At 45.9% G+C, this 13,505-nt stretch overlaps 1 protein-coding gene across 2 annotated transcripts in view; it reads left to right on the forward strand.

Moving 5' to 3' along the window:
• Positions 1–13,505, forward strand: part of LOC110512492 (inactive carboxypeptidase-like protein X2) — a 102,447-nt gene that overhangs the window by 49,054 nt on the left and 39,888 nt on the right. For both annotated transcript variants that reach the window (XM_090228930.1, XM_090228929.1), the window contains exon 3: positions 2,992–3,101. In XM_090228930.1, coding sequence (XP_090085056.1) covers positions 2,992–3,101 — 110 coding nt within the window. The remainder of the gene's footprint in view (positions 1–2,991; positions 3,102–13,505) is intronic.

The following is a 13,505-nucleotide window of genomic DNA, read 5'->3' on the forward strand; positions in this document are numbered from 1 at the left end:
TTGGTAGGGCAGTAACTTGGTAGAGCAGTGTCTTGGTAGGGCAGTGTCTTGGTAGGGCAGTGTCTTGGTAGGGCAGTAACTTGGTAGAGCAGTGTCTTGGTAGGGCAGTGTCTTGGTAGGGCAGTGTCTTGGTAGGACAGTAACTTGGTACAGCAGTAACTTGGTAGAGTAGTGTCTTGGTAGAGCAGTGTCTTTGTATGGCAGTGTCTTGGTAGAGGTAACTTGGTAGAGCAGTAACTTGGTAGAGCAATGTCTTGGTAGGGCAGTAACTTGGTAGAGCAGTGTCTTGGTAGGGCAGTGTCTTGGTAGGGCAGTGTCTTGGTAGGGCAGTAACTTGGTAGAGCAGTGTCTTGGTAGGGCAGTGTCTTGGTAGGGCAGTGTCTTGGTAGGACAGTAACTTGGTACAGCAGTAACTTGGTAGAGTAGTGTCTTGGTAGAGCAGTGTCTTTGTATGGCAGTGTCTTGGTAGAGGTAACTTGGTAGAGTAGTGTCTTGGTAGAGCAGTGTCTTGGTAGGGCAGTGACTTGGTAGGGCAGTATCTTGCTAGAGCAATGTCTTTGTAGGGCAGTAACTTGGTAGGGCAGTGTCTTGGTAGGCAGTGACTTGGTAGGGCAGTAACTTGGTAGGGCAGTGACTTGGTAGGGCAGTATCTTGCTAGAGCAGTGTCTTGGTAGAGCAGTAACTTGGTAGGGCAGTGTCTTTGTAGGGCAGTAACTTGGTAGGGCAGTGTCTTGGTAGGGCAGTGTCTTGGTAGGGCAGTAACTTGGTAGGGCAGTGTCTTTGTAGGGCAGTAACTTGGTAGGCAGTGACTTGGTAGGGCAGTAACTTGGTAGGGCAGTGACTTGGTAGGGCAGTATCTTGCTAGAGCAGTGTCTTGGTAGAGCAGTAACTTGATAGGGCAGTGTCTTTGTAGGGCAGTAACTTGGTAGGGCAGTGTCTTTGTAGGGCAGTAACTTGGTAGAGCAGTGTCTTGGTAGGGCAGTGTCTTGGTATGGCAGTGTCTTGGTAGGGCAGTGTCTTTGTAGGGCAGTAACTTGGTAGGCAGTGACTTGGTAGGGCAGTGTATTGGTAGGGCAGTGTCTTGGTAGGGCAGTGTCTTGGTAGAGCATTAACTTGGTAGGGCAGTAACTTGGTAGAGCAGTTTCTGGTATGGCAGTAACTTGGTAGGGCAGTGTCTTGGTAGAGCAGTGTCTTGATAGAGCAGTGTCTTGGTAGAGCAGTGTCTTGGTAGGGCAGTGTCTTGATAGGCAGTGTCTTGATAGAGCATTATCTTGGTAGGGCAGTGTCTTGGTAGGGCAGTGTCTTGGTAGAGCAGTGTCTTGGTAGGGCAGTGTCTTGATAGGCAGTGTCTTGATAGAGCATTATCTTGGTAGGGCATTATCTTGGTAGAGCAGCTTCTTTTTGGCAAAGCAGTTTAATAAATAGTATATACTGCACACACACACACACACACACACACACACACACACACACACACACACACACACACACACACACACACACACACAGCAGCGAAGAATCTGTGTGTGTGTCTATGTGAATAGTCTCTAAGGTGCAGATGAACAGCAGGTCTGAGCCGGTAGACAGCTGGGGTTATCTGTTCAGCATTCTGATGGTCTGCTGGTAGAAGCTGTCTCGGAGCCTGTTGGTCCGAGACCCGACACTCCGATCCCGTTTGCCAGATGGTAACGGAGTGAACAGTCCGTAGCTCGGTTGACTGGAGTCCTTGACGATCTTCCGGGCCTTCCTGAGACGCGTGGTGTAAAATATCCTGTGGGGCAGGGAGCTCACTCCCAGTGATGTACTGGGCCGTCCGCACCACCCTCTTGTGGTTGAGGCCGGTGCAGTTGCCGTACCAGGCGGTGATGCAGCCAGACCAGATGCTCTCAATGGTGCATCTATAGACGTTGTTGAAGATCTGAGGGGCCAAGACAAATTTCTTCAGTCGCTTCAGTCGCTGTGATGTGTCCTCTTGAAGCTATTGACCCTCTCCTCTGCAGCCACGTCAATGTGGATGGGGGGTCGTGCACCCCCCCCCCCCCCCCTGTTTCCTGCAGTCCACTATCAGCTCCTTGGTCCTGCTGATGTTGAGGGAGAGGTTGTTGTCCCGACAACACACTGCCAGGTCTCTGACCTCCTCCCTGTAGGCTGTCTCATTGTCGTCACTGATCAGAACTACCACTGTCGGGTTGTCAACAAACGATGATGGAGTCGTGTTTTGCCACGTACTCGTGGGTGAACAGTGTGTGTGTGTGTGTGTGTGTGTGTGTGTGTGTGTGTGTGTGTGTGTGTGTGTGTGTGTGTGTGTGTGTGTGTGTGTGTGTGTGTGTGTGTGTGTATTGATTGGTGTGTCTCTAATTCCAGCATCTTAGCCGTCTCATCTTCTACCTGTTTTTATTGGTCAGCCCTGATAATGGTTCCACAGTACTAACCAATCAGAATGCCCTCCCATTGGACTGGAGACCAGAGTACTAACCAATCAGAATGCCCTCCCATTGGACTGGAGACCAGAGTACTAACCATGTGGTTTAGTTCCTTCACAGTACTATCCGTGTGGTTTAGTTCCTTCACAGTACTATCCGTGTGGTTTAGTTCCTTCACAGTACTAACCATGTAGTTTAGATCCTTCACAGTACTAACCATGTGGTTTAGTTCCTTCACAGTACTGACCATGTGGTTTAGTTCCTTCACAGTACTAACCATGTGGTTTAGTTCCTTCACAGTACTAACCATGTGGTTTAGTTCCTTCACAGTACTAACCATGTGGTTTAGTTCCTTCACAGTACTGACCATGTGGTTTAGTTCCTTCACAGTACTAACCATGTGGTTTAGATCCTTCACAGTACTATCCATGTGGTTTAGTTCCTTCACAGTACTGACCATGTAGTTTAGATCCTTCACAGTACTAACCATGTGGTTTAGTTCCTTCACAGTACTAACCATGTAGTTTAGATCCTTCACAGTACTAACCGTGTGGTTTTGTTCCTTCAGAATGCCCTCCAATGGGACTAGAGACCCTGAAGATTGATGACTTTCAGCTCCATGCCTCCACGATGAGACGTTACGGGCTGGGAGCACACAGAGGACGCCTCAACATACAGGTCGGTCAGGAACAGTGTGTCAAGGAGAGAGAAGTTTGTAAAGGATAGAGGTTCGTTGAACTGTGTGGCTCAGGTGGTAAGAGCATGGTGGTTGGTTTATATTTCCACAGAGATCACATATGGATGTGGACTACCGGTTAAACGTTTTACAACACCTACCCGTTAAATTTTAATTTTTTTAAATGATTTTCTACATCGTAGAATAATAGTGAAGACATCAAAACTATGAAATAGCACATATGGAATCATGTAGTAACTAAAAAAAAGTGTTAAACAAATCAAAATATATTTTATATTTGAGATTATTCAAAGTAGCCACACTTTGCCTTGATGACAGATTTGCACTCTCGTGGCGTTCTCTTAACCAGCTTCACCTGGAATGAGCAGTTAAAGGTCATGGGTACCAAATGCAGCTTTAGTTTAATAGGACGCTGGTTGACCTACCTTGAGTTAGTTACTATAATGCTCTGCCTGTTTTGAATGCCTTGGTTCATTGACTCTACCAAATACAGTGAGCAGCTAGAAGACCTGAGGATCAGAAAAGGCCGACTGCATCAAAGAGATCAAGTGCGACTACCATTAAACTGGGGGTCCATTATTATCTGACGACCATTAAACTGGGGGTCCATTATTATCTGACTACCATTAAACTGGGGGTCCATTATTATCTGACGACCATTAAACTGGGGGTCCATTATTATCTGACTACCATTAAACTGGGGGTCCATTATTATCTGACTACCATTAAACTGGGGGTCCATTATTATCTGACTACCATTAAACTGGGGGTCCATTATTATCTGACTACCATTAAACTGGGGGTCCATTATTATCTGACTACCATTAAACTGGGGGTCCATTATTATCTGACTACCATTAAACTGGGGGTCCATTATTATCTGACTACCATTAAACTGGGATTCCATTATTATCTGACTACCATTAAACTGGGGGTCCATTATTATCTGACTACCATTAAACTGGGATTCCATTATTATCTGACTACCATTAAACTGGGGGTCCATTATTATATTACTCCCATTAAACTGGGGGTCCATTATTATCTGACTACCATTAAACTGGGGGTCCATTATTATACAGTTCCCATTAAACTGGGGGTCCATTATTATACAGTTCCCATTAAACTGGGGGTCCATTATTATTTGACTACCATTAAACTGGGGGTCCATTATTATCTGACTACCATTAAACTGGGGGTCCATTATTATACAGTTCGCATTAAACTGGGGGTCCATTATTATACAGTTCCCATTAAACTGGGGGTCCATTATTATTTGACTACCATTAAACTGGGGGTCCATTATTATATGACTGCCATTAAACTGGGGGTCCATTATTACAGTTATTATCCCCAAACCTCATAAAGTGGATAGAAAAGTCTAAATGAGATCCTTGAAACATCCCAAATCTGACATCACCCAACTGAAGTTGAAAATTTAAACGCTTAAGTAATGGTTAAGGTAAGGGTTGGGGTTAAGGGTAGAGACGTTCACAAGGATTCCAGATAGCACTAACCTAAAGTGAACTGGTATCTGGGAGAAGAGGTATTTCCTGTCAGGATATGAAGAGGAGGAGTGCGGTTCAGTTTCCCTCATCATCATCTGGGTTTTGTATTGTCCTTAGATCAGAAACTGTAGTACACCCATAATGACTTCCACACACACACTTCCAGACAAACAAACCCTTTGTTATTGTGTGACTATAGCTGTGTGGTAACATAGTGTGTTGCATTTGGGGGATTGTGCAGGATAATGTCTCCAATCTGGAGAAGAGAGACAGACAAAGAGAGAGAGAGAGAGAAAGTGTGCAATCACAGCAGCGAGATTTATGACCTGTTGCCGCAAGAAAATCGCAACCAGTGAAGAACAAACGCCATTGTAAATACAACCCATATTTATGTTGATTTATTTTCCCTTTTGTACTTTAACTATTTGCATACCTTTACAACCCTGTATATAGACATAATATGACATTTGAAATGTCTTTATTCTTTTGGAACTTTGGTGAGTGTAATGTTTACTGTTAATCTACTTTTTATTGTTTATCACACTTTTGTTTATTATCTATTTAACTTTCTTTGGTAATGTAAACATATGTTTCTCATGCCAATAAAACCCCTTAAATTTAAATGAAATTGAATTGAGAGAGATTGAAAGAGAGAGAGAGAGAGAGGCTTTAATGGTTCAGTAGGTACACCTATAGCTCATTTCTTGGCAGTAGTACTGTAGACTACTTTATCACCGACCTCAACCCAGAGTCTCTCAGAGCGTTCACAGTCAGTCCACTGACACCCCTATCAGATCACAGCAAAATCACAGTCTACTTGAACAGAGCTATGCTCAGTCATGAGGCATCAAAGTCAAAGGAACTGAATAATATTAAGAAACGGAAGGAAAATAGTGTGGAAGTCTACCAAAAAACAATTAGGCAGCAACAAATTCAATCCCTTCTAGACAATTTCCTGGACAAAATGTTTCACTGTAATAGTGAAGTTGTAAACTTGGCAGTAGAAAACCTCAACAGTATATTTCATCTGTCAGCTTCCCTATAAATCAACAAATGTAAATCAGACAACCTAAGACAAATAACCACAATGACAAAATTATTTGATGAAGAATGCAAAAACCTAAGAAAGAAATTGAGAAACCTGTCCAACCAAAAACATAGAGACCCAGAAAACCTGAGTCTACGCCTTCACTACGGTGAATCACTAAAACAATACAGAAATACACTACGGAAAAAGAAGGAACAGCACGTCAGAAATCAGCTCAATGTATATGAAGAATCCATAGAATCTAAATACTTCTGGGGAAAATTGGAAAACTTTAAACAAACAATAACACGAAGGGTTATCTTTCCAAAACAGAGATGTATATGCCACTTCTCCAATCTATTTGGCTCTCTAACAAAGAACAAACAGCAAAAACATATACATGATCAAATACAAATCTTATAATCAACTATTAAAGACTACCCGAACCCACTGGATTCTCCAATTACATTGAATGAGTTACAGGACAAAATAAAAACCCTCCAACCCAAAAAGGCCTGTGGTGTTGATGGTATCCTAAAGGAAATGATAAAATATACAGACCACAAATTCCAATTGGCTATACTTAAACTCTTTAACATCATCCTCAGCTCTGGCATCTTCCCCAATATTTGGAACCAAGGACTGATCACCCCAATCCACAAAAGTGGAGACAAATTTGACCCCAATAACTACCGTGGGAAATACGTCAACAGCAACCTTTGGAAATCCTTTGCACCATCCTTAACAGCAGACTCATACCATTTCTCATTGAAGACGATGTACTGAGCAAATGTCAAATTGGCTTTTAACCAAATTATCGTATGACAGACCACATTTTCAACTTGCACACCCTAAAAGACAGACAAACAAACAAACCAAAACCAAGGCAAAGTGTTTGCATGCTTTGTGGATTTCAAAAAAGCCTAAATATACATAAACAAGTGAGCGGTTAAAATTGGCAAAAAAAACACAAACATTTCTTTCCACAGGGTCGGGGGTCGAGACAGGGATGCAGCTAAAGCCCCACCCTCTTCAACATATGTATCAACAAATAGGAGAGGGCAGTAGAACCGTCTGCAGCACCCGGTCTCACCCTACTAGAATCAGTCAAATGTCCACTGTTTTAAAAATTTTACATTTAAAAATGCAACCAGGTAGGCCAGTTGATAACAAGTTCTCATTTACAACTGTGACCTGGCCAAGATAAAGCAAAGCAGTGCGACACAAACAACAGAGTTACACATGGAATAAACAAACATACAGTCAATAATACAGTAGAAAACATCTATATACAGGATAATGGAGGTAAGGCAATAAATAGGCCATAGTGGGAAATAATTACAAAATAGCAATTAAACACTGGAGTGATAGATGTGTAGAAGATGAGTGTGCAAGTAGAGATACTGGGGTGTAAAGGAGCAAAATAAGTGCAGTGAGCTGTGAGCTGCTCTGACAGCTGGTACTTAAAACTAGTGAGGGAGATATGAGTCCCCAGCTTCAGTGATTTTTTTCAGTTCGTTCCAGTCATTGGCAGCAGAGAAATGGAAGGAAAGGAAGGAGGAATTGGCTTTGGGGGTGACCAGTGAAATACAGTTGGGCAAAAAAGTATTTAGTCAGCCACCAATTGTGCAAGTTCTCCCACTTACAAAGATGAGAGAGGCCTGTAATTTTCATCATAGGTACACTTCAACTATGACAGACAAAATTAGAAAAAAAATCCTGAAAATCACATTGTAGGATTTTTAATGAATTTATTTGCAAATTATGGTGTTCACAAACAGACCCCACAGAGCCCCAGGACAGAAACACAATTAGAACAAACCAAATCATGAGAAAACAAAAAGATTGAATTGAAAAGAATTAACAAAAAAACAGAGCAAACTGGAATTCTATTTGGCCCTACACAGAGAGTAAACAGTGGCAAAACACCTGACCACTGTGACTGACCCAAACTTAAGGAAAGCTTTGACTATGTACAGACTCAGTGAGCATAGCCTTGCTATTGAGAAAGGCCACCATAGGCAAACATGGCGCTCTCAAGAGAAGACAGGCTATGTGCTCACTGCCCACAAAATGAGGTGGAAACTGAGCTGCACTTCCTAACCTCCTGCCCAATGTATGACCATATTAAAGAAACACATATTTCCTACGAAGATTTGTTTTTTTAATAATCTAATTTTGATAAACCACAGTGTGTATAAACACATGTTTCCCATGCCAATAAAGCCACTTAAATTAAATAGAAATGTAATTGAAAGATAGAGACAGACAGAGACACAGAGGATAGCATGAGAGAGAGGAATCTCTTGAAATCAGAAGGAATAGAGGGTCGGCACACAGAGGAAACGGATATCATCTTGTGAATCATTCCGATGCATAGCAAAGCCCCGCCCACCTGAGAAGTTGTGTCTGAGAAGACAGATTACTGTATTTTGGTGTTCATTTATTGTGGAATTGAAAAAAAAGAAGGTTTACAATTTAGACGTGTGAAAATGAAAGCAACTTCTGACAATGAAAACTGGGATTATAGTCTATAGATAGATATATCTATATATCTATATATCGATATATCTATATCTATCTCTAGATATTATGTCTGATCTCACAATCGATGTAAAGTATGTATAGAGGTGTAATCTAGAGCCAGACTGTTGATTTATAATCTGAGTGTATCCTGCTAGTGACACACTTGTTAAATTATGCAACAGAACATGACAACAACAGTAATTAATGAGTCAGTCCAGACAGAGCATGTGAGAGCAGGTAGACCAAGACAGAGCAGGTAGACATAGACAGAACAGGTGAGTACAGGTAGACCTAGACAGAGCAGGTGAGTGCAGGTAGACCAATACAGAGCAGGTAGACATAGACAGAACAGGTGAGTACAGGTAGACCTAGACAGACCAGGTGAGTGCAGGTAGACCTAGACAGAGCAGGTGAGTGCAGGTAGACCTAGACAGAACAGGTGAGTGCAGGTAGACCAAGACAGAGCAGGTAGACATAGATAGAGCAGGTAGACATAGACAGAGCATGTGAGTGCAGGTAGACCAAGACAGAGCAGGTAGACCTAGACAGAGCAGGTGAGTACAGGTAGACCTAGACAGAGCAGGTAGACCTAGACAGAGCAGGTAGGCCTAGACAGAGCAGGTAGGCCTAGACAGAGCAGTTAGACCTAGACAGAACAGGTGAGTACAGGTAGATCTAGACAGAGCAGGTGAGTACAGGTAGACCTAGACAGAGGAGATGAGTACAGGTAGACCTAGACAGAGCAGGTGAGTACAGGTAGACCTAGACAGAACAGGTGAGTACAGGTAGACCTAGACAGAGGAGGTGAGTACAGGTAGACCTAGACAGAGCAGGTTATTACAGGTAGACCTAGACAGAGCAGGTGAGTACAGGTAGACCTAGACCGAGCAGGTGAGTACAGGTAGACCTAGACAGAGCAGGTGAGTACAGGTAGACCTAGACAGAGCAGGTGAGTACAGGTAGACCTAGACAGAGCAGGTAGACCAAGACAGAGGAGGTGAGTACAGGTAGACCTAGACAGAGCAGGTGAGTACAGGTAGGTCTAGACAGAGCCGGTAGACCTAGACAGAGCAGGTGAGTACAGGTAGACCTAGACAGAGCAGGTGAGTACAGTCCCAACACCCTGGTGTGGAGGAAGTGCATCATTACAGTCCCAACACCCTGGTGTAGAGGAAGTGCATCATTACAGTCCCAACATCCTGGTGTGGAGGAAGTGCATCATTACAGTCCCACCACCCTGGTGTGGAGGAAGTGCATCATTACAGTCCCAACACCCTGGTGTGGAGGAAGTGCATAATTACAGTCCCAACATCCTGGTGTGGAGGAAGTGCATCATTACAGTCCCAACATCCTGGTGTGGAGGAAGTGCATCATTACAGTCCCACCACCCTGGTGTGGAGGAAGTGCATCATTACAGTCCCAACATCCTGGTGTGGAGGAAGTGCATAATTACAGTCCCAACATCCTGGTGTGGAGGAAGTGCATCATTACAGTCCCAACACCCTGGTGTGGAGGAAGTGCATCATTACAGTCCCAACACCCTGGTGTGGAGGAAGTGCATCATTACAGTCCCAACATCCTGGTGTGGAGGAAGTGCATCATTACAGTCCCAACATCCTGGTGTGGAGGAAGTGCATCATTACAGTCCCAACACCCTGGTGTGGAGGAAGTGCATCATTACAGTCCCAACACCCTGGTGTGGAGGAAGTGCATCATTACAGTCCCAACACCCTGGTGTGGAGGAAGTGCATCATTACAGTCCCAACACCCTGGTGTGGAGGAAGTCTTAGGAGGAAGTGCATCGTTACAGTCCCAACACCTCGGTGTGGAGGAAGTGCATCATTACAGTCCCAACACCTCGGTGTGGAGGAAGTCTTAGGAGGAAGTGCATCATTACAGTCCCACCACCCTGGTGTGGAGGAAGTGCATCATTACAGTCCCAACACCCTGGTGTGGAGGAAGTGCATCATTACAGTCCCACCACCCTGGTGTGGAGGAAGTGCATCATTACAGTACCAACACCTCGGTGTGGAGGAAGTGCATCATTACAGTCCCACCACCCTGGTGTGGAGGAAGTGCATCATTACAGTCCCAACACCCTGGTGTGGAGGAAGTGCATCATTACAGTCCCAACACCTCGGTGTGGAGTAAGTGCATCATTACAGTCCCAACACCCTGGTGTGGAGGAAGTGCATCATTACAGTCCCAACACCCTGGTGTGGAGGAAGTGCATCATTACAGTCCCAACACCCTGGTGTGGAGGAAGTCTTAGGAGGAAGTGCATCGTTACAGTCCCAACACCTCGGTGTGGAGGAAGTGCATCATTACAGTCCCAACACCCTGGTGTGGAGGAAGTCTTAGGAGGAAGTGCATCATTACAGTCCCACCACCCTGGTGTGGAGGAAGTCTTAGGAGGAAGTGCATCATTACTGTCCCAACACCTCGGTGTGGAGGAAGTGCATCATTACAGTCCCACACCCTGGTGTGGAGGAAGTCTTAGGAGGAAGTGCATCATTACAGTCCCACCACCCTGGTGTGGAGGAAGTGCATCATTACAGTCCCAACACCCTGGTGTGGAGGAAGTGCATCATTACAGTCCCAACACCCTGGTGTGGAGGAAGTACATCATTACAGTCCCAACACCCTGGTGTGGAGGAAGTACATCATTACAGTCCCAACACCCTGGTGTGGAGGAAGTCTTAGGAGGAAGTGCATCGTTACAGTCCCAACACCCTGGTGTGGAGGAAGTGCATCATTACAGTCCCAACACCCTGGTGTGGAGGAAGTGCATCATTACAGTCCCAACACCCTGGTGTGGAGGAAGTGCATCATTACAGTCCCAACACCCTGGTGTGGAGGAAGTGCATCATTACAGTCCCAACACCTCGGTGTGGAGGAAGTCTTAGGAGGAAGTGCATCGTTACAGTCCCAACACCTCGGTGTGGAGGAAGTGCATCATTACAGTCCCAACACCCTGGTGTGGAGGAAGTGCATCATTACAGTCCCAACACCTCGGTGTGGAGGAAGTACATCATTACAGTCCCAACACCTCGGTGTGGAGGAAGTCTTAGGAGGAAGTGCATCGTTACAGTCCCAACACCTCGGTGTGGAGGAAGTGCATCATTACAGTCCCAACACCCTGGTGTGGAGGAAGTGCATCATTACAGTCCCACCACCCTGGTGTGGAGGAAGTGCATCATTACAGTCCCACCACCTCGGTGTGGAGGAAGTGCATCATTACAGTCCCAACACCTCGGTGTGGAGGAAGTACATCATTACAGTCCCAACACCCTGGTGTGGAGGAAGTCTTAGGAGGAAGTGCATCGTTACAGTCCCAACACCCTGGTGTGGAGGAAGTGCATCATTACAGTCCCAACACCCTGGTGTGGAGGAAGTGCATCATTACAGTCCCAACATCCTGGTGTGGAGGAAGTGCATCATTACAGTCCCAACACCCTGGTGTGGAGGAAGTGCATCATTACAGTCCCAACACCCTGGTGTGGAGGAAGTGCATCATTACAGTCCCAACACCCTGGTGTGGAGGAAGTCTTAGGAGGAAGTGCATCGTTACAGTCCCAACACCTCGGTGTGGAGGAAGTCTTAGGAGGAAGTGCATCATTACAGTCCCACCACCCTGGTGTGGAGGAAGTGCATCATTACAGTCCCAACACCCTGGTGTGGAGGAAGTGCATCATTACAGTCCCACCACCCTGGTGTGGAGGAAGTGCATCATTACAGTACCAACACCTCGGTGTGGAGGAAGTGCATCATTACAGTCCCACCACCCTGGTGTGGAGGAAGTGCATCATTACAGTCCCAACACCCTGGTGTGGAGGAAGTGCATCATTACAGTCCCAACACCTCGGTGTGGAGTAAGTGCATCATTACAGTCCCAACACCCTGGTGTGGAGGAAGTGCATCATTACAGTCCCAACACCCTGGTGTGGAGGAAGTACATCATTACAGTCCCAACACCCTGGTGTGGAGGAAGTCTTAGGAGGAAGTGCATCGTTACAGTCCCAACACCTCGGTGTGGAGGAAGTGCATCATTACAGTCTCAACACCCTGGTGTGGAGGAAGTCTTAGGAGGAAGTGCATCATTACAGTCCCACCACCCTGGTGTGGAGGAAGTCTTAGGAGGAAGTGCATCATTACTGTCCCAACACCTCGGTGTGGAGGAAGTGCATCATTACAGTCCCAACACCCTGGTGTGGAGGAAGTCTTAGGAGGAAGTGCATCATTACAGTCCCACCACCCTGGTGTGGAGGAAGTGCATCATTACAGTCCCAACACCCTGGTGTGGAGGAAGTGCATCATTACAGTCCCAACACCCTGGTGTGGAGGAAGTACATCATTACAGTCCCAACACCCTGGTGTGGAGGAAGTACATCATTACAGTCCCAACACCCTGGTGTGGAGGAAGTCTTAGGAGGAAGTGCATCGTTACAGTCCCAACACCCTGGTGTGGAGGAAGTGCATCATTACAGTCCCAACACCCTGGTGTGGAGGAAGTGCATCATTACAGTCCCAACACCCTGGTGTGGAGGAAGTGCATCATTACAGTCCCAACACCCTGGTGTGGAGGAAGTGCATCATTACAGTCCCAACACCTCGGTGTGGAGGAAGTCTTAGGAGGAAGTGCATCGTTACAGTCCCAACACCTCGGTGTGGAGGAAGTGCATCATTACAGTCCCAACACCCTGGTGTGGAGGAAGTGCATCATTACAGTCCCAACACCTCGGTGTGGAGGAAGTACATCATTACAGTCCCAACACCTCGGTGTGGAGGAAGTCTTAGGAGGAAGTGCATCGTTACAGTCCCAACACCTCGGTGTGGAGGAAGTGCATCATTACAGTCCCAACACCCTGGTGTGGAGGAAGTGCATCATTACAGTCCCAACACCCTGGTGTGGAGGAAGTGCATCATTACAGTCCCAACACCCTGGTGTGGAGGAAGTGCATCATTACAGTCCCAACACCCTGGTGTGGAGGAAGTCTTAGGAGGAAGTGCATCGTTACAGTCCCAACACCTCGGTGTGGAGGAAGTGCATCATTACAGTCCCAACACCTCGGTGTGGAGGAAGTCTTAGGAGGAAGTGCATCATTACAGTCCCACCACCCTGGTGTGGAGGAAGTGCATCATTACAGTCCCAACACCCTGGTGTGGAGGAAGTGCATCATTACAGTCCCACCACCCTGGTGTGGAGGAAGTGCATCATTACAGTACCAACACCTCGGTGTGGAGGAAGTGCATCATTACAGTCCCACCACCCTGGTGTGGAGGAAGTGCATCATTACAGTCCCAACACCCTGGTGTGGAGGAAG

Source organism: Oncorhynchus mykiss, unplaced genomic scaffold (assembly GCF_057628025.1).
Source record: "Oncorhynchus mykiss isolate SJ-2025 unplaced genomic scaffold, ASM5762802v1 scaffold103, whole genome shotgun sequence".
Taxonomy (NCBI): Eukaryota; Metazoa; Chordata; class Actinopteri; order Salmoniformes; family Salmonidae; genus Oncorhynchus; species Oncorhynchus mykiss.